This window comes from Erithacus rubecula (assembly GCF_903797595.1).
Source record: "Erithacus rubecula genome assembly, chromosome: 1".
Taxonomy (NCBI): Eukaryota; Metazoa; Chordata; class Aves; order Passeriformes; family Muscicapidae; genus Erithacus; species Erithacus rubecula.
This window is the reverse complement of record NC_136658.1, coordinates 108,464,734-108,482,142: the sequence shown is the minus strand read 5'-3', so window position 1 is coordinate 108,482,142 and position 17,409 is coordinate 108,464,734. Positions and strand designations below refer to the sequence as shown.

Genomic DNA, 17,409 nt, shown 5'->3' with positions numbered 1-17,409 from the left:
AGTGCAGGGTTGGGAAATGAAGAAATAACCATAGATAATATGACTGATGTTGAGGTACAAAACAAAGACACATGGAAGGGCTTATCCACTGAACCAAAATTAAAAATTGTGATGAACTGTGCCTAAAAATACACATGCCATGTTTTGATAGTGTGGGCGAGACGGGTCCAAAGCTGAGCACCACTGTTTCTTAAAAAGGTATTTCCTTGGCAATAACAACAAAAATGACACAAGTGTTGCTAGTGAGGGAAGAAAGATGAATGGTGAGAATCAGAGGGGAAGAATAGAATTTCTGGGTTTTGTTATCTTTAGAGCAGTTGTATCTCTCCAAGAGGGAGATAAGGGAGGCAGAAACAGAATTATTGATGAGTACGTGTGCAGACAAGAAAGAAGGAACATACCTGGGTGCTATGAGCATACCAATATCACTGGCCAGCAGCAAAAGTGCTGCTGATAGTGTAAATAGAGAGATAACAGAGGCCAAAAACAATACCCTGGGCACAGTGCTAAAAGCAGCACCTCAAAACTGCCAAGAACTTGAGCAGTCAGGCTGGAAATGAGGTGAAGCACCACCACAAAGAAGAAGGAACAAACTGTTGGGTCAAGCACAGCAGTGGGGATGGGATTCCTGAGCAAAGCAAGGATGTCTGGGAGCAGGATGAGCACAGAGCAGGAGCACTGAAGGGCACAGTGCTACAGAGGAGCTCATGCCTTGATGCTTGAGGATTATCATTAAGGGTAATTTCTTTCCTGCATCATTTATTTTCTAACTCAGTGCACTCCTAACTTGGTAAATTCCACTGAATTGTGTCTGGGGTTCTCTTCCCAAAAGAGGAAAAGCAGAAAAAGAGGAGGGTGAAGGAACAAAGTCTGATGTGCATAGAAGTGTAACACCACCATTCTTCTGTGTCACAGCAGCTACAGCAGCACTGCCCACCCAAGCAAATTGATATTTTGACCTTACACACTTCAGCTACAGCAGAAGCAGAACCAGGGAAGACTCTGAAAACAAGAGAATGGAAGTGCTCAGTGATGACAGTCAAAACAAATGGCAGGGTAAGGATGAGAGCAAGATGTAAAGGCTCCTGTTGTCCACAGGACAGAAAGGTGCTCCAGGTGTCATTGCTTTAAGGCAAATGTGGATGCCAGCTCATATGGCAGGAACTACATATGGAAGGAAATACATGGAGAAAGAGGATTCACAGAAACATTGAGGCTGGGAAAGACCTCCAAGATCATGCAGTCCAAGCTATGATCCATCCATCAGGGATGGGCACTGCAAACCTCCCCGGGCAGTTCCAATCCCTGAGCTCCCTTTCCATGGGGAAATTCCTGCTGCTGTCACCCTGAGCCTGCCCTGCCCAGCCTGAGGCTGTTCCCTCTCCTCCTGTCCCTGTTCCTGGAGCAGAGCCCGACCCCCCTCCCTGCCCCTCCTGTCAGGGAGCTGTGCAGAGCCACAAGGTCCCCCCTGAGCCTCCTTTTGTCCAGGCTCAGCCCCTTCCCAGCTCCCTCAGCCCCTCCTGGGGCTCCAGCCCCTTCCCCAGCTCCAGCCCCTCAAAGTCTTTTTTGCTCTACAGGGCTCAAAACACAGGATTTGAGGTGTGCCCTTAACATTTACACCCCCACATTGTCCTAGGAAGCTCCATCCTGAAGGTCAGGATCACAATCCATCCACACAGCAACCCTGAAAGCCCAACCCAGGGCATGGCCAGAGAGAGCCACAGAAAACTGTTTGGGGGTTCAGGCCCTCTGAAGCAGCCTGTTTTAAATAGGACTTTATATTTGGAACAGCAATGGACTACTGAGCAATTGCACCAGAGTTTTCTCACAACAGGAATAGCAAAGAGAGCTATTATGATATTCCAGGAACAAGAAGTCAGTGACATTTTAGGGGAAGAAGAGTGTTGGAGGTGGTATCTCTTCCTAATTAAAGACCTGCTCTAGGATATTTATCTCTCTTGTGTCAGTGCAAGGACTGCAGGACCACCTGTGTCACAGAGCCCATCTTTCAACACCCTCTCAGCACTCACAGCACCACACAGACCTGGCAGCTGATCCCACAGGCACAGGTAAGGAGGAAAAGTTCTCCATCCATTCTTCCTCTGCAGAGGAAGCACTGACAAAATTTTCCAGAGGAAACTGGGAATCGGAGGGTGCAGGCAGCAGTGTCCAAGGGCACCACACAAATATCAAGAGTAATTTGCACATCCCCAGAACTGTGATGAGCCTGACACGTGCACATCACCTCTCACCACAGCAATGACAAGAGCATTCATCTCTGCATGCCCACAAAAATAGCTTTAAATTGAAAGACAGAATGTTTAGATTGGGTATTGGGAAGAAATTCCTCCCTGTGAGGGTGGTGAGGCTCTGGAATATAAAAGCTGTGGCTGCCCCATCCCTGGAAGTGTCCAAGGACAGGCTGGATGGGTCTTGGAGCAACCTGGGATTGTGGAAGGTGTCCCTGCTTAATGTAAAGGTTCTGCAAAGGACCAGTTTGGTCTACTTTTTCTGGCACTTATCCTGCAATTCTTTTAGAAGAATAATGCAAGATGAAAGGTAACTTTTATAGAGTTTTCCTAAAGCCCCTTTACTCTTGTGTGGAGCTTTTAACAGGGAAGACAAAGCGGGTTTGGAGGGAGAAGATGTGTCAGACTGTGCCTCACATCCACATGCATCCACAGCAAAGAGAGAACATCATCAAAACAGGTAATGGGATTCTTCAGGAAGTAAAAAAAAAAAAACCTTCTACCTGTGTTTCCCTCTTGGAAAAAAAAAAAAAAATGGTGCTGTAAGTTTAAAACTCTGCCTTTGGCTTGCGTGAGCTGCATTTCCTCAGCAGATTATCCCTGATCTCACTGCCCTTGGCAGCATTAGAGGGGGTCACATTTTTACACGGCTGAACTACTTGAACAATTTCTTCAAAGTCTGAAATAAAAACATTCTTTCCTTCAAAGCAGCCGTGAATGCTTTCTTCTTTATTCTGTTTGTTCAGGTTTTCCTTTTTAAGTCAATAAACACTTTATACCTTGTATTCATTGAGGGAAAAACAAATTCTACTCCATTACTCCAATCTCCATTCTGTTTACAGCATCAGCTGCTGAAAATGAAGCATTTCACATGTGCCTTCTAAGATTCTAGTGCAACCCCTAAATGATTTTCTCCTCGGCAAAAGTCCTAATTGCATTTGGCAGGAATGGAGTGGGGAGTGACATTTCTGATTATCTTCTGCCAAGCCTCAAAGAGCTGCTTTGTCCTCTTTCTCAGCTCCCAGGAGAGAGCCAGTGCAGTAAACACCATCTCCTTAGGTACTACATGTAGCAGCAGCAGACATATTTGCAAAGGTCACCTAGCAGAAGGCATTCCTGCCAATTCCCCCCCAAATCCAAATGCTTATTGTGAAGTATTTAAAGTGGAGTGTGCTTACACAAGGTGGAGGAAACCCAAACTATGTGTTATAAATGGGTATGATTTGCCCAAGTGTTAATAGAGCACAGGAGATGGATAAGGGTATTGCTAATATGAGGTAACCAAAAACTTATTCAGTCCTTTTATACAGACATTATATTCAGCCTACATGAGACCCTAGAAAAATGAAACAGAAATTCCTGAGGGGTTTTCCTCTTTGAAAAATGTATTCTCTCATACAAGTCTAATAAAGGAGATTACCTCTAACACTGAGTCAGCTTCTATTTTTTTTCTTTTTTTTTTTTCCATTTCCTAAATAGACTAATAATAGGATTAATGGTACTAAATCCTGAAATTCATATTCAAAAGAAACACCACCCAAACCTTTGTCATGGGGACCAGAGCGGAAGGTGTAACCTTGAGGGGTTTTTTTGTGGTACTTCAGAAACTGTTAAAATGCAGTCAATAAACTCACCCAGTAGAGACTCAGAAGGAAAAGGCCTCTGAGAATCCAGAAGGTCTCCTTGCTCTCAAAATAAGACAGAGCAGATTCCTGCATGGAAAAATCTTAATTAGTTACCAAACCACTTCATCTGAGGCGTGTTGGATTCCTGCACTCCCATTCTCATTTGGTGAGAAGTGTTCTGAAGCTCCTGTGCTCTTCCTGTCACCCCAACAGGGCCCTTCTTCTCCTTTTTCTCCTTTTCTCCTTTTTCTCCTCCAAGTCACGTCACTGTGCAGGTCCCTTTGTGCTGCCACAGCTCTCCTGCCCACCCTGAGCACTCCAGGCACTTCAGCTGGGAGCTGTCTCCCTCCCTGCCCTCTCCCCAGGGTCTCTTGTCACTGCTGTCATTTCTGTCCCATGTTCTGCAGTCCCCAGGAGCTCTGGGCAAAGTCTGATCCAGCCCCACACCAGGGTCAAGGAGCTCCCTCCAGCCTGAGTGAAGAGATGTGGTGTAAAAGGGGCCCTGGGAAGAAAGGAGCTGCCACTGAGCACATGGAAACTGATTTTTGTAGGAAAATAACCACTCTCACATTTGGTTTTATTATATATACCTCATAGGCAAATTTACTTTGAGTGGTTTTTTGTTGCTGTTGTTGTTTTCTAGCACCTGGATATCCCAGATTTCCTTCTCACACATGAATACCTCAATTGGACTGTTTTGGTTTTTTTTCTTTTAAATTACAGAACAATATGCTTTTCTCCAGTGCATTCCTCAGAACAGCCAGGAACAAACTTGCAGAAAATGAGTCTCTGGCAGACCTGCAGCCCAAAAGACTTCAGCCTCTGAGTTCAGCAGGTACAAACTACTCTAATTCAATGTGTTGTGCATTGTCAACCAGAAATCATGCACACAACTCCAAGAAATACATTTCTGATGCCCAACATGAGAAATAGTGCAAACTATTTAAGAAGGAAAGACAAATTGAAATGAAATTACCAGATCTTGCCCTTACAAGCAGCAAATCAATCTGTTTTACTCCAGTGGGTCCAACCATTACAAACGAGGGAAGAATCACCTGAAGTTTTTCAAGCTTTATTTTCAGCCTCCTGCCTCTTTTTGGCTGCCTGCCTGGTAGAGGCTGCATCCCTGAAACAGCCTCCCTGATGCATTGTTTCCTGAAAACAAAGAATTCCAAGAGGCAAGCATAATTATTCTCATTGTTGGGCTCTGGAAACAAATGGCAGGAGACATAAATTATGAGGAGACCTCTGTGTCTGATGGGGAATAATGAACTGCTGGAAAGACAGAAAAATTGAAGTGCAAAGTCATGAAACATTTTACACATTAATAACTTAATCAAACTTTCTAAGTTGACAATTTTTTACTCATTTTTTTAGGAAGAGATCAAAGTGTTTTGCTTTAGGACATTTTTGTGTTTTCTGGACCATTTCATTACTGTGATTACCAGGTAAATGCTGGATAACAGCCCTTTTACTAATTGACTTACTTAACCTTAAAGCACCTAAAAACCATTTTCCAGCTCTATCCTGCAGCAAGCCCAACATTCACAGCTGAAAACAGTTCATTATCGCTTTTTTCTTTCAGAGTATGTGTGAATTTAAAGCAACATTTTGGATTTAGCATTAGCACAAACACTCAAAAGTCTAAATATACTCTGGTACATCCTGAACTAGGAGTTCATTCTGTAAAACATAATTCCATTCCACCTTTCTCTGGCATTTCAGAGATCTCCAGAGGCTCAGGAGGATGACAACAAGACTTCATTTTGCAAAGCTGATAGATGCAAACCTCTCTTTGGTTCATAAGGTTTTCCCCATGGCTCAGAAGCCAAGAATGTTTCTGTGCCTGTGAACCATTTTTCTGGTGACATCTTCATCTTTATACATGCATCAACTGAGAAACTTCAACCTTTCTAAGAATTTTGAACAAACAGAGCTCAATTTTTTTGGTTTTTAAGTGATTTTTGTTTGGTTGGGTTTTTTAATCTGAAATAAATGGGATACAGAATAAGTTATTTTGATCAAGGTCACTAGAAAGAGTGTAACAATTCCAGTGTTTCTGTATTACTATTTTGGTTTAAAAACAATCATAAACAAAGTATAATTTCAGGACCAAAAGAGCCAAAAATGAAAAATCAAGAACTCATCACCACATTGTAAATAATATTTTATGAAAAAAAACAAAAAAAAACCCCCAAAAAAACCCAAAAAACCCCCAAAAACCCAGGTGTAAAAAAAAAAATCTTTAATTAATCCCACCAATTACATGTACCTAGGTTGCCCCTCTTCATTTTCCTTCATCCCAGAATCACTCAGGCATCTGGTTTGTGCTCAGCCTTCAGCATTTCAGATTGAATTTACTATAGCAGCATATCTAAATTAGAATTCAGAAATGTGCTGCCCCAGGAAGAGAGGAAAGGAAGGAAGCTCCATGCCCAGCTGGCAGCCACTGGGCTGAGGACCCCAAATTAAGGAAACTGCAGATTTTTATAGATTATGACAAAATTTATCAGTCTGCAGAGGTTCTGACAGGGTCATAAAGCAAGGTGGACAAAAAAACAAGCAGATTATAATGACAGGTTGCAGGAACTAATTTTGCTGTGCATGAGCTCCTTTATTTCTTGCACTTTCCAGTTCAACAGCTACTGCCTAGAATTCCTTGAGGGTTCTCTATCCCAAATCCTCCACTTTCAAATAAATACTGTGGAGTCCAAGCACTTCTGAAAAGTCTCAACCAAGCTGAGAGGTTTCCTGAACACCCAGTAGCAATCCATTAACAATAAATGAATATTCCACCACTTCTGGGCAAGTGAATTGCAGCCCCACATTTATATCAGGGTAATTTCAGCAGTGCCAGATCTCACTGTGTTGTTTTTAAAGCACAGTTATAGTTCACTGCATGTTTAATTTTTCATAGTTTATGAATTTGTAACACTGCTGTTTGTGGTGCAGGAAGGTCTGGAATTAGAAGGTCGATATTGGATCATTTTAAGGTCTAAGCCACAAATTATTTTTTCCCTGGTGCCAGCTGCAGAATAGAGTTGAGGAAGCCTGCAGAACTTTCTGAGGAGGAACAGCACTTACCACAAGCTCTGCAGGAGCTCAAATGGGAGCTCCCAGGCAGCAATGAGTTACACCAGACAGAAATACTCAAACAGAAGGTGATAAACAGTCAAAATAAACATAATACCAAATATATTGATGGTGTTCAAGACCCTCCCCTTAACCTCAGCTCTGTGCTGCCCTTTGAGACCATGAGGCCTGAGCAGCCCTTTCTTGGGGCCACTTGGACCTGCAGCTGTTTCTGCCTCCCCTTCCTTGGCTCCTACTCCTTTCCCCAAAGGAGGGATCTCTGCTCAGCCCCTCTGCTCAGGCACTGGGACAAGCACAAAACAGGGGCCATTTTGCATCTTTTCCCTTTGATTGGTCACACACCACTTTGTTAGAGAGAAAGGGATGATAAAATCATGGAATGGTTTGGGTTGGGTGGAAACAAAGATCATCCAGTTCTACCCCTGCCATGGCAGGGACACCTCCCACTGCCCCAGGCTGCTCCAGCCCCAGTGTCCAACCTGGCCTTGGGATCCAGGGGCAGCCACAGCTCCTCCAGACAACCTTTTCCATTGCCTCACTACCCTCACAGGGAAGAATTTTTTCCTAACATCCAATTTAAACCTACTCTCTGTCAGTTTGAAGCCATTCCCCTTTGTCCCATCACTGCATGCCCTTTTAAGTCTCTCCCTATCTTTCTGGGAAGGCCAAAATTAGGTCACCCTGAAGCTTCTCTTCTCCAGCTGAACAATCCCAATTCCCTCAGGCTTTCCTCATAGGAGAGCAGCTCCATCCCTCTGAGCATCTTGGCTCTACAGCATTTCACATGTTCAACTGCAGCCAAAGGCAGATATCATCATTCAGGAAACTCACTGCACAGACAGAAGACACCCCCAGCCACAGATCCTCCACCCAAAATCAAAAAATGGATGATAAGGATTTGCACCTACATCCCCAAGCACCAAGTCTTCAGCCACAAAATTCATTTTGCATGAGCTCTACACACAGGGCATACACTCCATGCTTTAAAAAGTCCCAGAAGTGTCCATATCCCCCCTTTGGCACAGGAGATGTTGTAGAGCTCCAGGAACACCCCTGGAACAGCTCTCCTGGGTTGCTCATTTCTCATCCCCTGGGCCAGCTGGTTTATTTGTGGCCTTTGAAGACAAACAGAGCCAAACCTTGGCAGACACAAAACAGACCCAGACCTCGTGGCCTCTGCTGCCCCTTGCTTGTTTACACTTGGCTTGTACAAGCAATACTTCACTGGGTTAGGCCCCAAAATGTGAAAAAGATGATTGCAAGACAACTACAGACAGAGAAGACCTTTTCCCAGTCACATTCAGGAAGAACAAAACCTCTCCTCTCCTAAAAAAAAAAAAAAAAAAAAAAAAAAAAAAAAAAAAAAGTGAATTAACCCTTTGCACACTGCAGATCCATCTAGGTTTCCTTCAGGAACACGGTGGAATTACAGTAAGGAACAATCACTCTTCTTAAAACCAAAGTATTGATTATGCTAAGAACACAGAAAGCAGACAAAGCAATTTTATGACAGAAGTGTTTGTGCCCATCTGCCCTTATCATTGTGTGAGGCTGGCACAGGTCAGCCTGACTCCTTCAGAAGCTCAGCAGAGAGGCACTTCCATCTGAGCAGTCCCCTGACAGCTTCCTCCCTGGGAAGGAGAGGATCTCTTTTTAGCCACACACAGCTCCTCTGCTCAGATCAGCTCCAGCACTTCCTCTGCATCTTCAGATGCCTCCTCTGTTCCTGCTTGTTTGCTCCACAGGCCTGATTTAACATCTCCACAGAGCAACTGTCCCCCTTGACTGAGTTCATACACCTTGTCCACAGCAGAGAGCAGCTGCATTTTTATGATGCTCTGCGGTTTTTTATGATGCTCTGTGTTTTTATGATGCTCTGTGTTCTGTAAATACTGGTGGAAGGTTGTGTTATAGAGACAAATGTTAATTCACTGACAAGATTTAAAGCATCACAGTGCCATGAAATTAAACTAACAGTTGGATTAAAGTTAAGATTTACCTGAAAATTTATATGTGGACAGTTTACTTTAAGAAAAAAAAAAAAAAAGGCCTATTCACAGAGACTGATACTTAAAATTACTTTTATTATTATTTACTCGAAGAACACATATTTAGAATCACAAAAATAGAGAAAAACAAGATTCACCAAATATTGTAGAATACAAACGGTACAGACACTTGAACTTGAGTCTATTTCTGGCATGTCATTTATTTTCTGTATGTGATACATAAAAAACCCCAAATGTGAGTGTTGACTGTGGCATTCATTGCATACAGATGACTTCTCCTCCAAGGAACATCTTGGATGTGGTTACATTTGGCTCTCTGGGAGGACTTTTTTTTTTATATCTCCTTTCCCAAGCAGCTGTTCACATTGCACTTTAAAGGCTCACTCCTGCCAGCACGCAGAAATGCTCTGGAACTCCTCACCTGTACATGGCACAGCCTAATCCTTCTCAGATACTTAAATAAATAAAGGAGCAGAGGAAGCAAGGCAGAAACTCAGCCTGAGGCTGCACACCAGCCCTGCTGGGATGATGCCATGGGAGGACAGGAAGGTTTCACACACAGCATCTCACACACAGCAGCTGTCTGATGTGCACTTACTGTGAGACTCAGCCAGGGCTCTGGAAAACAGGACGGGAAGAACTTTTACCAAACAGCATGGGAAAAAAAAAAAAAAAAAAAAAAAAAAAAAAAAAGACAAGTTTTCTCTTGAACACTTAAAGGCTATGCTATGTCTTCTATGCTCTGAAAACTATGCACTCCTTTGGCTGGAATTGCTTTAGCCAGGAGTGTGGTAACGTTTCTTAGCAACAGCAGCAAGGGGGAAGACTTACTGCACTGTAAAAGAATTAAAACAAAATGCACATAGCTGCTGACTGTTCTAAATACATCCCTACCACTCTGAGGGGGTGTTCAATTATACTCCTGATTACTTTTCACCCTCCCTTTTCCAAAGGGGAGGGGGCATTTCTCCAGTTTTCAGCTCACCCATGAAGTGCCCCAAGCGTTTTAATTCCCCTTCAGCTCCAGCTGCAGCTAGACAGGCCCTACAATGCAACCTGTCACTATCCCAGCCACAATAGGAAAAGCCATTAGTGCAGCACCCCGGAGATAACCTTTGTGTGAGCCTGCCTGCCACTCCTTCAGGTGCTCAGTGCCAGCAGCATTTTCCCTCTGCCTGGAGCAGGTGAGACTAGACAGAGCAAGGCTGCAAATACTTCACCTTCCTACTTGTCAGGCAAATGGAAAGCTTTGTGCAGCAGGGGAACTTTGCACAATTTCACCTCTTACCAAGGTGTGTGGTATCCCACAAGCACAACAAGCTCCTGAGAGGAAGCTTCATTTATGAGCTCTGTTTTCCTTCTTGCAGAGAGCTCCACCAGCCAGGACAGGGTCTGCATCCCCTCTATCCACGGATACAGGAGGAAAAGCATCCAGCTGCACCAGAAGCACTGAACTGACCCAAGGGAGGCCCTACAAAGTGGGCACAAGGGCTCTAGATTTGAGGTGCCAGAGCCAGAGTAGCGAAAACATCCATGAAAAAATGTGAAAACACCTCTTTTTCTCCAGCAAAAGAAGGTGGGCTCTCAGTTTCTTTTTTAAGGATTATCCTCTTCAAGCGACTGTGACAAATGGCCACAGTTAACAGCCTTACCAAGTATCCTTCCCCCAAACAGGCTGCTCAGCCTTCCCAGCAATGAACACTGCCTACCTCTTGGTGAAACTTCATTTAATACCTGTGAAACACCTGGAAATCTTGCGGACCATTACTCCAGCTCAAGGAAGGGAAAGGGGGGGAGCTCTCTCAGTTTACTCTGGCAGGGGAGGGATGTCAGTCCACGCAGTTTGGCACAGATTTACACACAGGGAGAGACCAGGTGGTTGCCTAGGACAGCAAATTTATCAGCTGGATATTTTTCAACTTCATCTACAACCGAGGATCGGGGGAAGAGCCAGAAACAACCACAGAATGACTCTGCTTAGACTTGCCCAGCGCTACATTTCAAGGTTTTCAGACCATCCGCTCCATCCAACGATCCATCAGGCACTGTCATTACTCCAGAGATGTCGAGACTAATTCCCCCCTAAGTGTTCCCATCTTTCAAAAGGCCGCACTTGACTGCCGTTATTAATTCCGTGCGTGATGAAGACATTTAAAGCCTCGCATGCTCCCTCAAGCAGACGCCTTGCGTGCCTCGCTCCTGCCGGTGCAGCAGACGGATTTCCACACGCACTAACACACTCACACCGGCCACCGCCGTGCGAACCGGCACACGGGGACACTCCCGCATCCCCGAGTGACTCCGCATCCCCACCCCGACCTCCTCCCGCCCCAGCACAGCGGGTCTCCGCTCCGCCGCTCTCCCTTTATAAAGCTGTCGGAAACTTTTCTGCCCTCCGTGCCGTCACGCTCCGCTAGCGGGGCTGCGGGCAGGGCTCAGCCGAGCCGGGAAGTTTCTCCCGTGGGCGCTGGGTCGCAGCAACTTTCCCCGCACGGCTCCCGCAGCTCCGAGCGCTCCGGCTGCCCGCGGGCCGTGCGGGAGAAACGCGAGGAGGAGCTCGCTTCGGGGGAGGGGGAGATGGAGCCGGGGCGTGGGTAAGCCGCTCCCTTCTTCTTCCTCCTCCTCCTCCTCCTCCTCCACCCCTCGGCTGCTCCAGTCTGGCAGCCAGGCGGCCGCACTTGGGAAGCGACTCCCGGCCCCGGGATGGGGAGGGCGCTGGCGGCTCCCGGCTCTTTGCTGCCGCTGCTGCTGCTGCTGCTGGCCGGCACGGCGGGGCTCTGCCGGGCGCTCTTCTCGCTGCCGCTCCGCGTGTCCCACCCCGCCGCCCCCGCCGCCCCGCCGCCCGCCCCGGTGCTGCTGCGCCCGGCCGGCGGCAGCCGCCAGCAGGATGCCCCCGGGGCTGCGGACGGCTTGGCTTTGGCCTCGGATCCCGGCGGCTCCCTCAACTTTTTAGCCATGGTGGAAAACCTTCAGGGCGACTCCGGCCGCGGGTACTACCTGGAGATGCTGATCGGGACCCCGCCGCAGGCGGTAGGAGCGCGGGGGTGCGGGCGCTGGGAGGGATGGGGAGGAAGGGGGCCAAACTTCTCCGGGGTGGTGCCCCCCCGGCTCCATCGCAACTTTGTCCCGGTGCTGGGCGCTGGCGCCTCCTCCCTTCCCCTTTCTCCCGTTCCCTCCCTCCCCGGGACGCGCTGCCGGTGCCCCGAGAGCGGCGACTTTCTGCGGGCCGGCAGCGAAGGGAGAAAGGAGAGGAGCATCCCCCCGCTGCCCTGACCTGCCCCTGCTCGGGGAATCTGCGGATCTGCTCCCCAGGCTTTATTCTAGGCTGTGTCAAGGCGTTTGGATCCGAAGCGAGTTGCTCTGCCAGTCGAACTGACCGTGTTTTGGAGACAGAGGGTGCTTTTTTTATTATTCTTGGCTTTTTTAAGCTGCTCTGCATCGTGATTGGGTGCTTTGGCAGATCTTCCCGGTGCTCCCGGGAGAATCACTCGGCATCTTCCTGCTAAACTAAGTGGTGGCTGGGCACAACCAGCCCCTTCTGCCAGGAATCCATGTGTTGCTCGTTAACGGGGCAAAGAATGTGTGTGTTCTGAATATTGTTTTCAGAGAGACCGTGTTGCCTTCCCTCTCTGCCTCCACCATTGTGACTGAAGTTTGTTTCGGGTTTTTGGTTTTGCTTTTTTTTTTTTTTTTGGTTTTTTTTTTTTGGTTTTTTTTGCCGTGTAGTTGCTCTTTCATCTGTGTCATGAGATCCCAGGAGGAGCAGTGCTGGGCTGCTGGTGGGGATGACTAGTCAGCTGAGTGGGGATTAATTTCCTGAGAGCCCTCGGGGCTTTCCTTCAGAACTTTGTGTTTGCTTCAAGAGTTCAGGTCCTTAGGTTCCCAGTGTAGACAGAAAAAAATAAAACCTTTATTCTTCTGCTTAACTCCCCTATGTAATAAAAAGCCAATGAATGCCAAAATGCGCAGCCAATGGGGAGTATTCAGCTGTCATTGCATTTTTGGACGTCTGTGAGCTCTTTTTTTTTTTTTGCCCTCAAATGTAAGAGGATTGGCCACATCATCTCTCTAATAAAAAGATATCACACTGGGATCAATACATGCATTGAGAAAGGCTGGCATTGTTTTATGATCAATAAATAGAGATTAAAAAATAAAAAATCTTAACTAGGTCTGACGTATCAAGGTGTGGCCCAGTAGCCATAGAGGCCACCATGAAATAATTTTTATTATTTGTTGAATGATGCATAACTGACTAGTTCTGTTAGTGTGGTGTGTATGCTTCATAACTCGAGGGAACATCCAAACATTCAATATTGGCTTCTGCCAGAATCGAGGCACCAGATTTCATTGGACTAATCACCCAATTCAGCATGTGTTAGATGAAAAAAAATTATTTCAGGTAGGAAAAGTGACTATCAAGCATATTATCTCCTTACATGTCTAGGGGGATTCTGAAATTGGAAAAAATGGTGAAGGAGAAATGTGACAGGCCTTTAATAATATGACTAGAGGTCTAGGAGGGAGAAATGTGCTGCCCTCAGTACACCCAGAGGCTTCACTTATGCTTAACAGCTCGTATCACTTGTATTACAGGTGATGGAAGGTTTCAGCTAGACTTCCCTCTGATTTTTTATTTTTTCCACATGAAAAAAACCCATTATTTGAATTTGATTGCAAAGCTTTTACTATTTCAAACTAGTTCTGACTTCTTGCAAAGTTAATTATTTTAAAGACTACCACTGGTTTAGCACATGTGAGGTTTTATTCACAAGTAGACCCACTGAGGTTGTAAGGAAGGTTATAAATGCTTCTGTTTCCCAAATCAGATCTTGGTGTGTAATGACTCAGTGGAGTGCACTTGGAATTTATTCTGTACTTTTGATGAGGATGAATTTGTTACCTCCTTCTCTGCCTGAAACCTTAAAGCTCACAAATGCACTTGCTGTTTTCCTGCTTTGCATCGAGTGGTATAAAGCTACAAAGCTGCTACTGTCCCTACTTGAATGCTTCACATGCTGCTACAGAGAGCAGTGTCTGGGTAGTGCCAAGCGTTGGATTGTGTTAATCTCCTTGGGCAAGTCCTTGCTGGGGCTGGGAGTGGGCTGTGCACGATGGTGCAGGAAAGGAAAAATCTTTTCCTGATTTAAACGCTCCTCCCAACCCGACTCTGCCTCACGTCACAAGCTGCGCTGCAAAGCATTGCTTGGACACTTTCCTGTGCTCTTGCACCCCTCCAGCTTGGGTTTTCCCAGCTGCCTGCCCCAGGCAGGCTGTCCCAGGGCTGCCAGCCCAGGAGCAGCAGCAGGAGCTGCCCTGACTCTTTGCCAAGAGGAAGGAGGATGCTGGCAGCGAAAGCGGCCGAGCAGAAAGGTGCATGGCCCAGCTGCTGCTCTGCATGGGAGCAGGCAGGGGATGGGGAAATGCTCTCAGGGCAGTGATAGACCATGACCAAGTAGCAGGCTGTGAGAAGAGGAGCCAGGTTTGACGTGGTGGTTACAGCAGCCTTGGTGCCCAGTGAGCTCGGGAGCGTGTGCGTCAAGCGCTGGGAGCTGCTGAGCCAGAATGGGGAATGAACATTTGTGAAAGGCTTCAGCACTACAGGGCTTGCTTTACTGCTCAGCTGCATTTTTAGAAATTTTCCTTTTTTAATTTCTGTTCTTGGAAGGAAGCTACTATGACAGAATTTCGTTTTTCAGGTCATTTGAGGCACACTTTTTTGGCTTTGGTTCTGATTTGTCATATAGCAGATAAACACGGCGCAGAGCTGCGATTCACAATGGCAGTTCTGAAACACTTGTTCTGACGGTACAAAAATAGAGCAGCTGTGTGAAGACAAAATTTATTTTATTTCCAAGACAGGAAACTTCAGTGCAGTCAATCCAGTTTTGCAAAGTGTTTGCAGCCAAAGTGTTTCTGATCATTTCCAGTTTTATGATACAGTATCCTTCCTAATCCTATCAGATCTCCAGATCAGCTCCCAGGTCGGTGTCAAATGTTATTACTCCCACTAATTCTTACTCATTCACGTGTAGACCTGCTTAAGAATTATGTGAAAGGTGAAAACAGTCTATTCTATTGAAGGGTGTGATGTATTTGTCCCTTATTTCATGGATGTATTATTGTGTGTCCCGCTTTATATGTGCTTTGTACCTGTCTGTATAGGTGCACTTCTTCCAATTCCAGATTTAAATAAGAAGTGGCAAGAGCCCAATATGAATTGTGTGCAGTGCTCTTAGCTATTTCTTTAAATAATCCCATGGAATTCCTTTGCTCTATCTTTTATTATTTTTCCTACCCTGAGATTATAAGCACTGTGGGAAATTGAATCAAATATCATTTAGGGTTTTCTGCTATATTCACTGCAGTTCTCTTCATATTAATTTTGTTTCTCCTACAAGCTTTTGACCAAAAGGAAATAGTCAAACTCTTAAAAAAACTCATGTTTTTCACAGCTTTCTTGAAGTCCATCTGGACTGCATTGAATGTTCTCAGGGACAGAACCATTGCCTCATCTTGCCTCTTGCACGAGGTGGTGCTAGTCCTGCTGGTCCCACTGCATTTCCAAGCTGTGTTTTTATTGAGAACAGGTAAATGTCATTCCTGAAATTCCCCTGTGAAAGAGAGTGTAGTCCCTGAGAGCTCTGGGCTGGTTAACAACAGAAGAATCCAACTCGTGCTGTGAATGCCACAGCTCCTCTTTCAGTGTCACTTTCTCATTCTGTTCATGAAGAGGCTTTGGTATCTGCTGTTTATCCTAATGGCAGTTTGTTCTGTGCACAGGGTGAGCAAAAACCCCTTCTATAAACTTGCTCCCAAGTTTTAAGGTCAGTGTGGATGTTGAGTCTCACAGCCTCTGCTGCAAAACACCAACTTCAGTTCCCACATAATTGGTAGGAGGTTATCTCCCCTTCCATTTCTTCTAGCTATTAAATAAAGGAATGATAAAGAAGGATAGGTATTAAATACCTCTAGTGTGTCATGGACTCAGAATTTATGGCTTCATGTTTTGAAGGTGATGTACACACACATTAACAAGTTCTGAACTTGCAGCCATTATTCCCTAATTGGTGGTAGCTCTCATTCCCTGAGTGTTGGAAGGAATGAAGATGTGAGGAAAGATTCAACTGCTCTTGTAATCTGATTTCTGGTGCTGTACTATTCCCCAACAAGCTCAGCTCCACTTTCTTAATTTTGCTGAAAAGGGGCTCACTGTCTTTTTAGATACAAGAAGTTTGAAAATCTGATCTTTCTTTGTTCAAATATCAGAAGGCAGGTTCAATCACAAGTCTCTCTTTCTGGTGTTTTTTGTGGGTTTTTTTTAGTAATTACTAAGGTCTTTTGTATTTATTTTTGAGTTCTTTATGAAGCTGAAGAAGCAAAAGGCTGTGAAGCAAAGACAAGTTCTGTGGTGTCTTGGAGTGTTTTGAGGTGGCAGTGTCAAATTCCCTCCAGATCTGTCTAGTGGAAATAGTAATGAAATGCAAAATACTCCTGCTTTTGAATGGTGATTTGAGACAATTTTGGTTGTTGTTGTTGTTGAATACCTGCATAATAAAAAGAACAAGGACCTGGCAGTTGTAATTCAGGAATAATACACTGAACAACTGTGGTCTGGAGGGCTGTGATATGTTTTTGACCCAAGACAAGCAAGCAAACATACCAGGTTTGGGTTAACTGAAAAGTCCCTGCCTTTACAAATCAGCATTCTAGCACCTTTTTCCACCCAAAATTAGCCCTGGAAAAAGGGACTGTGTGGAGGTAGTAGAACCTGTACTATAGAAATAACCCTAAATAAGAGTGCTAATTACACTGAATGGAAGAGGCTCAGCATGGTCATTCCTCAGGACGTGCTCCTCTCCCAGAGTTAGGGATTAGAGCCCCATTAACTTTTCCTCTAAAAGTGCTTTGTCCTCTTCAGAGAAATGATGGAAGCTTTATTATCCAGGGTCTCTGCTTGTGGCAATCCTGAATTCAGATCCTGGTGGGTCAGGGCAGAAGAGTTATTGTCAGGAACATAAGAAATAGGTGTCAGGCTCACATTTTTTACCACTTTGTATTTCTTTCCTTATCAAGGAAAAAGCATCAGTTACATCTGGAAAGAGGAGAACAGAGGGCAAGCAAATAACTGTTTTGCCTGAATAAAGTGTAAATTAGTTAGGGTTTGGAGTAGGAATGAGATGAAAATGAAACAGTGGATGAAAGAAAGCCCGTGTGGAATTTCCATGTGTTTGGTTCATTTGGATTATTAAGGAAGAAATCTTTCTCTTCTTGTTTGGGCTTTTGTTTAGGGCTTTTTCCCCCTTTCTCCCTCTCTGCTACTAGAGGACTGTGAGCTCTAGGGATTGTATCTGGCAAGACAGATTTAAAAGCTACTACACCTCACAGGGGTCTTCATTTTCTTGAAGAGCACTTGTGACTTTGAGTGTGTGA

General features: G+C 45.3%; 1 protein-coding gene and 1 long non-coding RNA gene across 2 annotated transcripts in view; one reads left to right on the top strand and one right to left on the bottom strand.

The window, feature by feature from the left end:
* Window positions 1–9,037: 9,037 nt before the first annotated feature.
* LOC306805435 lies at window positions 9,038–11,533 on the bottom strand. Its single transcript, XR_013775204.1, has 2 exons — window positions 10,711–11,533; window positions 9,038–9,594 (listed from the first exon to the last, which is right to left on the bottom strand). It is a non-coding gene; the product is annotated as an uncharacterized lncRNA (long non-coding RNA).
* Window positions 11,534–11,624: 91 nt separating this feature from the next.
* The window catches only part of BACE2 (beta-secretase 2), a 47,714-nt gene continuing 41,929 nt past the window's right edge, over window positions 11,625–17,409 (top strand). The window contains exon 1 of the mRNA XM_079312499.1: window positions 11,625–12,006. Within this exon, the coding sequence (XP_079168625.1) occupies window positions 11,680–12,006 (327 nt within the window). The 5' untranslated portion in view covers window positions 11,625–11,679. The remainder of the gene's footprint in view (window positions 12,007–17,409) is intronic.